General features: G+C 36.2%; 1 protein-coding gene across 1 annotated transcript; it reads right to left on the bottom strand.

The window, feature by feature from the left end:
* Positions 1–9960: 9960 nt before the first annotated feature.
* Positions 9961–10560, bottom strand: LOC138890118 (uncharacterized). The gene has a single exon (XM_070173478.1). It carries the CDS (start codon positions 10558–10560, stop codon positions 9961–9963), a length of 600 nt encoding a protein of 199 aa, XP_070029579.1.
* Between the last annotated feature and the right edge of the window lie 699 nt (positions 10561–11259).

Below are 11259 nucleotides of genomic sequence, written 5' to 3'. Positions count from 1 at the left end.
TCAAGAACCTAGGGCAGTGCTCACACCCAAGAAAGGTCGGAAAGTAGGAAATCTGGTGCCCTTGGCTTTCAACAGGCCAAGAGCCAAAATAGAATAAGAGAATAAATGAACACAGAGTAAAACCATTAGTTTATTAGAGGAAAATTTAGCGATTGAAGTCTTGGCTGGAAGGGAATGGGGAAGGGGTTTATATAATAGTAAAAATCAAATAGTGACAGAGTGATTTAAGGAATAAACATGGAAAATGAATTTACCAATAGGTCTGAAAAATCAATTTTGGAGACTATAAACCCTAGTTTTTTAGGGAAAGTAAATATCCACAGAATATACACAAAACGGTAGCATAGGACGAATATAGAAAAAATAATACTCAAAATCAAAGATTTGAACCGCTTTTGGTTCGATTTAGGAGAGATTTACTTGCCATGTTTGGGCAAGCACTATAGGAGAATAGCTAGTACCAGAAAGGGGTCATATATAGCAAGAAACAACCATTGAATCTTATATTTGGTGGGATTAGAAGAAGATTTAGGGGACAACGGCTAGGGTTTATGAAGGAGGGAGAAGGGAGATGAGAGAATATTAGGGCGGCGGACGGGTGAAATGGGGTTAGGGTTAGGCGTTTGGGTTAACTAAAGGGAGGGAATAACGAGGGTCGTTGATCTCAAAATCCATATCCAGGATTAAAAAATGAGTGGGGCGTGTCGTATGAAGTGGGTACCGACCGGGTTGGGATTAATAGATTATTTGTGCTAGGCTGGGGTTATTGGGATAAGGTTGGGACATTATTTGGGCCGAAAATAGGTTTAAAAGTGGGGCTAATTTTTAAATACCCAATATTTACCAAAAAATAATTTATAAAAGTGATTAACAAATAACAAAAATGTTATTTGTGTACTAAAATTATTAGAATAATAACTTAATATTATAAAAATATATATAAAAAAAAGTAATTTTTGCATAAATAATGTGATTATACATGAATATAGGCTATTGCTAAAATGTGCAATTAGCCTAAAAATGCAAATGTGATTATGAAGTAAAATATTTAAACATATATGTTGGAGTAGATAATAAGTTCGGATGATTAACGCATCATTAAAACAATTTGAAGGATAATTATTGGATATTTATATAATAAAATGGAGAAAGAAATTAATTTAAACCCTTTAAAAATTATGAAAAATTATGAAAAATTGTTTGTATATGTTTGTAAATTAAATGCTGATGCAAATATGCTATTTTGAAAGTATATATACATTTTTAAAATGTATGACGGAAAATTTGGGTATCAACAGGCGTAGCTGCTGAGGGGACTTTATGGTGAGCTGCACTCCATGTTACGATCTGCAGCACACTGAGTCACCATCATACTCTTTTATTTTATCATATCTATTTTATATTCCAGACATTTGTTGTAGTAGTGCATTGTTATAGTAGTTGCTCATGCACTTGTGATACTGAATTTTGGGATTTTCTAGTGGATGTTCATAGTTATATTTAATATTATATTCATCATTTCACTTTATGATTTATTTATACTCGAAAATTTGGTAAATAAAAGCACATGTTTCTATGAGGGCCAGGTTTAATTCTGTTATTTAATTAAATTCCTGATTTTAAGAATTAAAATGGATAACTAAGTGGAGGTTCACACATTGGCTTGCCTAACAGCATTGTTAGGCGTCATCACGACCTATTATGAGATTTGGATCGTGCTATGAGTAAACAATACTGTTATCACACGATCCCCAAGAGATCACATGCTGATGCAATAGACCTATTGCATATCGTAATACAGTATACAAAGTGATATCAAACATGTATGCTAAAATGAAGGAGGTACTTCCAGAGAATATATCTAGCAATCAGAGTGCATTGTAAAGGGGGAACCGTAGTCCAAACTTATTGATATGCCAAGATTTGGTCAAATTATATAACATGAAGAATGTTACAAAAAGCTGCATTATTAAGATAGATCTCAGGAAAGCATATTATACAATTGAGTAGGAATTTATAAAGGAGATGATGAATGGCTTGAACTTCCCCTATAAATTTATACAATGGATCATGGAATGTGTTACTACAATTTAGTATACAATAGCACTGAATAGGGGAGTGCATGGCATCGTTATAGGAAAGAAGGGACTTATACAAAGGGACTCTCTCTCCCCTCTGCTATTTTTGGTTATACGGAGCACTTTTCCAGGATCATGTAATGGGAAACTTCTCATAAAGGGTTTGAATATCATACCAAATATAGAAGTATATAAGATTGAATTATTTACATTTTGCTGATGACATGTTGATATTTTGCAAGGATGAGTTTGCATCATGGTACTAATGCTTAAGGGACTAAAAAACCTTTCCAATGCATCAGGACTTACAACAAATGCTAGTAAGTCTAACATATTCACTGCAAACACGGGAGCACAAGTTTTGGAGGATATTTTTGAGATGACTGGTTACAATAAACGAAGACTACCTTTTAGATACTTGGGGGTCCATATCTCCTCCAAGAAGATATCAATCGTTGACCATGAAATGCTAACAGAGAAATTAGCAGGCAAGATCAAGATATGGGAATCAAGATACTTGTCCTAAGCTTAAAGAGTCCAGTTGGTAAACTCAGTCCTAACGCACATAAACTCCTATTGTTCTTCCATTTTTCTACTGCCTAAGAAGGTACTAAAAAGTATTACAGCTATTTGTAGAAATTTCCTTTGGTGTGCATAGGTAAACTTTACAAAACACCCTTCATAGTATGGGATGTATTACGTAACCCTAAAATGGAAGGTGGGCTGGGAATCACAGAGTACCTAATATGGAATGAAGAAGAAATGGAAAAATATGTGTGGAATACAGCAAGTAAAAATTTACTTTATTGATGATAAAAGAACACAATACACAAAACAGAGGCCATCTGACACTCTTCAGCTGCAGGGCTGGAACATTCTCCATCCTAAACAAGCAAGTAGGATTTCAAAGTAAGCACTCAAAAAAACTATATAAAGGGGGACTATACATAAGTTCTCTTCCTTATATATGAGTGAATATATCAAGGGACATCAAAAAGGGAGAGCCTATCCAATTTTCTGTCCATTAGAAAGGCATTTTGCATATGCCTCCTTCTAAAAGAGGACAGTTGAAGTCTATCCATGTTATATTCTCCCCTAGCATCCTTTGGCATTTGATGCGAGAGTGTAAACCAAGTAGGATTATTGCAATTAACTCCATAGTTGTCAAGTATATCAACAACATGATTCCCTCCCCTGTAGCATTGTTGTATATGCATATGGTCAAAGTAGTGCATAATTCTCTTCGTTTGTTGCACAGTATCACGGAGGTTCCATGGAGGATTGGCTTTTGTCACATATCCAGTTTATTAACAATTGAGATTCACTATCAATTTCAATATTTTTTTAATTCCATTAGTACTTCACCATTCTGTCCCCGCTAATAGAGCAAGGGCTTCAGATGTGTTATTGGAGTTATTTCCAAAGGGAATGGCATAAGCAACCAACATCTTTCTTCAGAATCTCCAACAATTCCACCACCACCACTTGAGGCTGGATTACCTCTGGAACTTCCATCTGAGTTTAACTTCACACACCCATTCCTGGGAAACATCCATTTAACAGTGGTCACCGAGATTGCTGGCTTAGCCATCTGCAAAATGTCATAAAACTGATTCCACTACATGAAAGATTGATGTTTAGGAAATTGTTTATGAGCCGTTTGAAAGTACAAGAGGGGGTGTGAATTGTTTATTTTTAAACTTAATTGCTATTAGTTGACTAGTTTTTCAATTAGTCGACTAGAGGTAATAAGTTGACAACAGTAACGACCGAATTTAAGATGCTGAAATTAAATGCAGGAATTAAAAACACCAGAATTTTTATACTGGTTCGGATTCAATGTGAATCCTAGTCCAGTCCTCTTGGGTTGCAAGGGAGTTCTTTTTAGTGAAAGAGTTTCTTCGAGTACACAAAGAATGGAGTGATCTACACCGATAGCTCAGTTCCTATATCACTCGTCTCTTTTGATACAATGCCTCACCAGTGTTGTTCTCTCTTTCTTCTCTAACTTGTTACACATCTGGTCTAATTTGCAGTAGAACAAAGAGAGTGTGTTTGGTTTGATCAAAGTATATGTGCTAAGGTGCAATTACAAGTTTAAGTACTTTAAGAGAGACTTGAATTCTAGAAAGATTTGTCAACCCAAGAGATTTGATCCTCGAAAAAAAAATGGATTTTTTCCAAGAATAAGGCTATTCCGCAACGGCTCTTTCGGACGAGGGGCTGTAAAGATTTTCCCTTGTGTGTGAACCCGGAATCTTTATCTTCCATATTTAGACGTTTGATTGAATATTCGGCAGGATCTTCAATATACTTGATTTATTTGATTCCTGTAGTTTAGCCTTGATTGATTCCGTCAGTATCAATTTCGTCCTTTAATTGCGTCTCTTTTCCTTGATGTCCTTTCATTAATTCTGCCAATCTTGTATACTAATCCATATGTTCCTTGATTATTGCTGATCGATTTCTTCAATCTCGAATGCTATCCAAGAGTTCCTATACAAAGAGCAAATATATTATTTTCATCATTAAAATTAGATCTAACAATCTCCCCTTTTTTGATGATGACAAAATAATATATATGTATAAATAGCAGTTGACTTCCCTATAGTTTGCTCCCCTTCAATAAGTGCAGTTGACTCTATCTTGTACTAGTTAGTTTGAGGCGCATGTAGTCGACTTTTTCAGGTTCTGTGACTCCCCCCTCAAGGAGTGCCAAGGCTGAGTTACCCATAGTCGACTTATTATGTATCTGCACAATACATATATCATTTCTCCCCTTTTGACATCAACAAAAAGGAATAAAAAAACATGGCATGCATAAACAGGATTATAGCAGAATGTACTAGCAGAGTTAAAACATAACAAAAGTAGAGAAAAATAATTATCCACGACTAATATCTCAGTGCAAAAATAGCATAACAAAAATAATAGTCTTAAACTTTCACATTAACGACGTAGAAAATAGGTAAACGTATTGCAGATGTCCTCCTTCAGTCGATCAAAGCTGGCATGGGCTGAGATACTCATTCCATCAAGCTTGTCATAAACCTCCTTGAATGCCTTGACAGTGTTTTCCCTTACTCTAAGAACCGCAACCCGTATCTTGGAGACATCAGACCCTGTTTCTTTAGAGATATCATAAATGGTACCAATAGTGGACTGAGTGGCAATGAGAATATCCTTGATTACAGAGAGCTGAATGGAACTAAGTTTCTCAGCAAGGTCAGGATCACTATGGCTAGGATGGGAAGTAGAAGGTTTGGTCTTGGAGTCTGTATGAGCATTCATGGCATCTCCTTCTTGCTTTTTGACCCATGAACCTTCACACACACATACCCCATACTAGCAAAGGCTCTGGAGTTGTACGACTTTGAAACAGAGGTAAAAGGATATGTAGAGATGGAAATATTGTAAGCTTCATGAATGTGAGTGATGTCAATTCCATAGGGTAGACTAGAGGGATCTTCTGCACTTTCAATCATAAAATTGATGACCCAGGAGGACAGTTTTATCTTGAGTTTGGTCACAAGGCAATACACCAGAAAAGTGTCTCGTAGAGAGACGGAGGAGAAAGAGCTAGTACGAGGAAGTAGAGTGGTTGCCACAATGTGGGCTAGGACACAACTTTCGAAACCAACATCACTAAGGCCTAGCTGGTTTAGAAGGGATTCAGATGGACACTCAGCAATACATCATTTGGCTTGATCAAAGGAAATTTCAAAATCATCGGGCCAGGAATTTTTAAAGAGCATAGTGAAACCAGAACACTTGCACTGAAAAATCGAATCAAACATGGCACAATCAAGAACAATACACTTTCCTAACACTAAGGAATCCAACTTATAAGACCTACTAGAACGAAGATTAGCATAGAACATTCTCACTAGAGGTTCATAGATTTTAGTCGGAGGAACAGAGAAGAACTTCGACCACCCTTGATAAACAAAAAGGTTCGTTACCTTACAATTTAGGGATTCCATGTCATCAAGGTCGACTACCCTCCCATGAGCAATAGGCTTGTCTTTTAGGGCAAGAAAGAAGTCCATATTTGGAGAATCCCAGAAATTGAGTTCTGACTCAAGAGAACTGGAAAGGTCGATTTTTAAATTCTTTGGAGTGGAGGAGACAGGGGGCTCTTCCATGGGTCATTTTCCCAGAGCTTTTTCTCCTAAGAGTTGAGAATGATTAGAGAAGTCCGCCTGAGAGGAGGCAAACCCCTCAGAATGATTGACTCTAGGTCTACTTGTTCAGGGGGCTGAGAATGGGGTTTTGCCCTGAAGCTGGTGCTCTTTCTAGTGGAGGTAGGGGATTTTTGGATTATTTATCCATTGAAGAAGGTTGACGGTTGAGTAGGTTTTCGGAGAAGGGTTTTTTTAGGCGATAGAGACGATGGAGATTGAAAAGAGAGTTCTGCATAAAAAAGGGTTTCTGGCGGTTGAGTATAGAAAAGGAAAAGGCGTCAGTTGATCCGCCGCGATAATTGGTTTTCCTTCTTTGAACTCTGCGATTGATGTGAAAAGAGAAGAAAAAGGAGGAAAAACAGAGGCGTAAGTAATGAGTAAGAAAAAGATATGGAATATTTTACATACAAAATTAAATAATGGCACATAGGTCCTAATTTTAACTGTTAATGCAAAAAATGCAAAGTAACTTTCTTAGTGAACAAAATCTCTCTTATAACAAAGGCTTGGTAAAAATATTCGCTAATTGATCAGTTGTTCAAACAAAAGATATTTATATATTTCCTTTAAGAACATGATCTCTAATGAAGTGATGATTGATGTCTAGTTTCTTTTCCCTAGAGTGATGGACATGATTTTTAGAGAGACAGATAGCACTAGAATTATCACAGAAAATTGGTATAGGTTTAAAGGAAAGTTCATAGTCACCAAAGTTGATGGTGCATCCATAATAATTATACGCGTCATTGTCCAATGGCGATGTATTCAACTTTAGTAGTAGATAATGCAACTGATGCTTGTTTTTTACCGTTCCAGGATATCAATACTTTACCAAGTAATTGACATGTTTCGCTTGTGCTTTTTCTATTTTCCTTATCACCTGCAAGGTCAGCACCTGAAAAACATTATAATTTAAATGAGTTAGAGCGAGGATACCATAGTCCATGAGAGACAGTTCCAATAAGATATCGAATAATTCTTTTTAGTACAGTCATATGTGATTCCTTATGAGCTGACTGAAACCCGGCACATTTACAGCACTAAACATAATATCCAGTCGACTGGAAGTCAGATAAATAAGTGAATCAATCATTCCATGATACTTAGTTTCATCAACAGGGATTCCATGTCCGTCTTTGTCAAGACTCGTTGAAGGATTCATTGGTGTGTCAATGGCTTTAGCATTGCTCATGCCAAATTTTTGAATCAATTCTTTTGTGTATTTGGTCTGACATATAAATGTTCCTTCTTTAGATTGTTGGATTTGAAGTCCAAGGAAGAACTTTAGCTCTCCCATCATGCTCATTTCGAATTCACTTTGCATAAGATTTAAAAATTCCTTGCACATAAGAGGGTTAGCACTACCAAATATAATATCATCAACATAAATCTGAATAATGAGATTACCTTTTGATGAACTTTTAATAAATAGAGTAGTGTCTACTTTACCTCTTGTAAAACCATGATCAATAAGAAATGAACTGAGTCTATCATACCATGGTCGTGGAGCTTGCTTTAGTCTATACCGTGCTTGGTTAGCTTATATACATGGTAGGAAAACTTTGAATCTACAAACCCAGGAGGTTCTTTCACGTACACTTCTTCTTCAATAAATCCATTCAAGAAGGCACTTTTGACATCCATTTGAAACAGCCTGAATCCCTTAAACGATGCATATGCCAGAAGGATTCGTATAGACTCCAGTAGAGATATTGGAGAGAAAGTTTAGTCATAGTCGACTCCTTCCTGTTGTGAATATCCTTGAGAAACTAATCTGGTTCTGTTCCTTACAACCTTTCCATCCTCATTCAATTTATTCCTGAAAACCCACTTTGTTCCAATTACAGAAATATTTTCAGGTTTGGGTATCAGTTTCCATACTTAATTTTTTCCAAATTGATCTAACTCTTCCTACATCACTTGTACCCAACTTGAGTCTTTTAGAGCTGCCTATATCTTCTTTGGCTCAACCTGAGAACTTAATGCTATGTTTGTTTTCTTTTTGAGAGATCCCCTGGTTTTCATTCATTCATTTGTGTCCCCTATGATGAATTTTTGAGGATATTCATGTTCACTTCTCCATTCATTTGGACGAACTGTATGAGTAGTTGACTCATTTGGATGTTTTGGTATACTGTTACTAATTTCATTAGTTGACTCCGTCGCAACATCAGATTTATCAGTCGACTTTTGAGATTTGCTTGTCTCCTGAATTTCTTGAGCTTGATCTTCATCACCTGCAGTAATTCCTTTCTCGGCCGAGAGGTTATTTTCATCAAATATAATATGTACAGATTCTTCCACACATTATGTGCGTTTATTATAGACTCTAAAGGATCTACTATTTAATGAGTAGCCAAAAAATACTTTCATCACTTATTGGATCGAATTTTCCAAGATTGTCCTTACCATTATTGTGAATAAACCATTTACTTCCGAAGGGATGAAAGTAACTGATATTAGGACATTTACCTTTCCATAGTTCATAAGGAGTCTTTTTCAGAATGGGCCTTATGAGACATCGGTTCAGAATATGACATGTTGTACTTACACCTTCTGCCCAGAAATGATTTGGAAGTGAATGATCTAGTAGCATTGTTCTTTCCATATCTTGGAGGGTTCTATTTTCCTTTCAACAACTCTATTTTGTTAGGGTGATCGTGGTGCAGAGAAGTTATGAGTATATCCCCGATCATTACAGAAGTCTTCAAATTCTCTGCTTTCAAATTCTCCTCCATGATCACTCTGGATTGTTGTAATTAGATACTCCTTTTCTCTTTCAACCTTCTTACAGAAGATCTCAAAATCTTTTAGTGCTTCATCTTTATGAGATAAGAAAATCACCCAAGTGAAACATGAGTAATCATCAACAATAACAAAATCATATCTTTTTCCTCCTATACTAGCAGTTCTAGTAGGCCCAAATAAGTCCATGTAAAGAAATTGTAAAGGTTTAGAAGTAGATACAATATCTTTATTTTTGAAAGAGTTTCTAGTTTGTTTTCCTATTTGATAGGCATCATAAATATGAGTTCTAGAAAAGTTCTGTTTGGGTAGACCAATAACCAACTCATGCTTAGACAATTTTTCTATCAAATGCATGCTTGCAGAATCATCATGAAGCAAAGATTTACTCTCTCTTTGTGTTCTGAACTGCCTTCATCACTCCAACTTCCAAATGATTTGTTCTTGTTAAAACCTCTGGAAATTTTCCTTTTTAGATCTGGGCACTCAGCTTAAATGTGTCCAAATCTTCCACACACATAGCATTTTCCATCATTCTTATCATGTTCGCTATATTGCCTGGATCGCGTAGGAAAATCCTTCCTCTCCTCGTATTCCTGAATCTTCTTATTAAAGCATCCATGTTTCTTGACATCATAGCAATTTCTTCTTGAAGGGCTTCAGGATCATCATCGATATCATTTTCAACTATTTCAATTATGGCTTTGAATGCGACTAATTTCTTTTTTTCTTCTTGATTGGTTTTCTTAAGATGTGTCTTTTCAAAGGCTATGAATTCTCCCCGTAGTTCATACTCCCTCCATTATAATTTAAGTGAACCTGTTTGACTGGGCACAGAGTTTAAGAAAAAATGAAGACTTTTAGAATTTGTGGTCCTAAACAAGTCAAAAAGGGCCCAGAGTATTTGTTTGGTTATAAAAGCTTCTCATTAAGGATAGAATTGTAAGTTTAAACTAAATGGTTACCAAATTTAGAAATGGGTCATTCTTTTTGGAACAGACCAAAAAGGAAATAGGTTCACATAAACCGGAACAGAGGGCGTAATAAGATAACTTATTTGGATCCTGAGATTCAAGTGTGACTACTTTGGTCTGCCAAGTAGTTGGTAGGCTTCTGAGAATCTTTCTAACTTGATCACCACTTGAATATGGTTTCTCGAAAGCTTTAAGAGAGCTAATTATCTTTCTGAATCTAGCAAACATCTCTTCAATAGACTCTCCTTCTTTCATCTGGAAGAGTTCGTAATCATGAACCAACATGTGGATATGTGTTTCATTTACCTTGTTGGTTCCTTTGTATGTAACCTCAAGCTTGTCCCACATCTGTTTGGCTATGTCACAGTTGGAGATTTTCTCATACTCTTCACCATTTATAGCATTATAAAGCATGTTTCTCGCTTTATTGTTGACTTGTACCACTGTCATTTGCTCGTTTGTATATGAATCTATATCTTCAGGATTAGCAAGTGGTTGAGCAGCAGCTGGTAGAGGATAATTCCCCTTTATGATGACTCTCCAAACATTAACGTTATATGACTTTCCATATATCTCCATACGCACTTTCCAGTGGGAAAAAAATGTTATCCATTGAAGTATGGTGGCCTAATTTGCAAAGTTCCTTCCTGGAAGAGTGCTCCTACGATAACTTAATTTGCCATGATATTTTCTCACGAGTTGTTAAGCAAAAGAAAAATGTGAGTCTTGCTCTGATACTAATTGAAAGTACAAGAGGGGGGTGAATTGTTTATTTTTAAACTTAGTAGCTATTAGTTGACTAGTTTTCCAATTAGCCGACTAGATGTAATAAGTTGACAACAGTAAAGACAGAATTTAAGATGCTGAAATTAAATGCAAGAATTAAAGACACCCGAATTTTTATACTAGTTCGGATTCAATGTGAATTCTAGTCCAGTCCCATTGGGTTGCAAGGGACTTCTTTTCAGTGAATGAGTTTCTTTGAGTACACAGAGAATGGTGTGATCTACACCGATAGCTCAGTTCCTATATCACTCATCTCTTTTGATGCTACAATGTTTGTTCGCAGTAGAACAAATAGAGGGTGTTTGGTTCGATCAAAGTATATGTACTAAGGTGTGATTACAAGTTTAAGTACTTTGAGAGGCTTGAAATATGGAAAGATTCGCCAACCCAAGAGATTTGATCCTTGGAAAGAGATTGATTCTTTCTAAGAATAAGGCTATTCCGCAACGGCTCTTTCGGACGAGGGGTTGTAAAGATTTTCCCTTGTGTGTG

Source organism: Nicotiana sylvestris, chromosome 4 (genome assembly GCF_000393655.2).
Source record: "Nicotiana sylvestris chromosome 4, ASM39365v2, whole genome shotgun sequence".
Lineage (NCBI taxonomy): Eukaryota > Viridiplantae > Streptophyta > Magnoliopsida > Solanales > Solanaceae > Nicotiana > Nicotiana sylvestris.
The sequence above is the reverse complement of the archived record's forward strand: the minus strand, read 5'-3'. Positions and strand labels throughout refer to the sequence as shown.

Bases quoted from the DNA above. Each gene is read 5' to 3' on its own strand.
- LOC138890118 (XM_070173478.1), bottom strand. From the start codon at position 10,560: ATGGAGATATATGGAAAGTCATATAACGTTAATGTTTGGAGAGTCATC.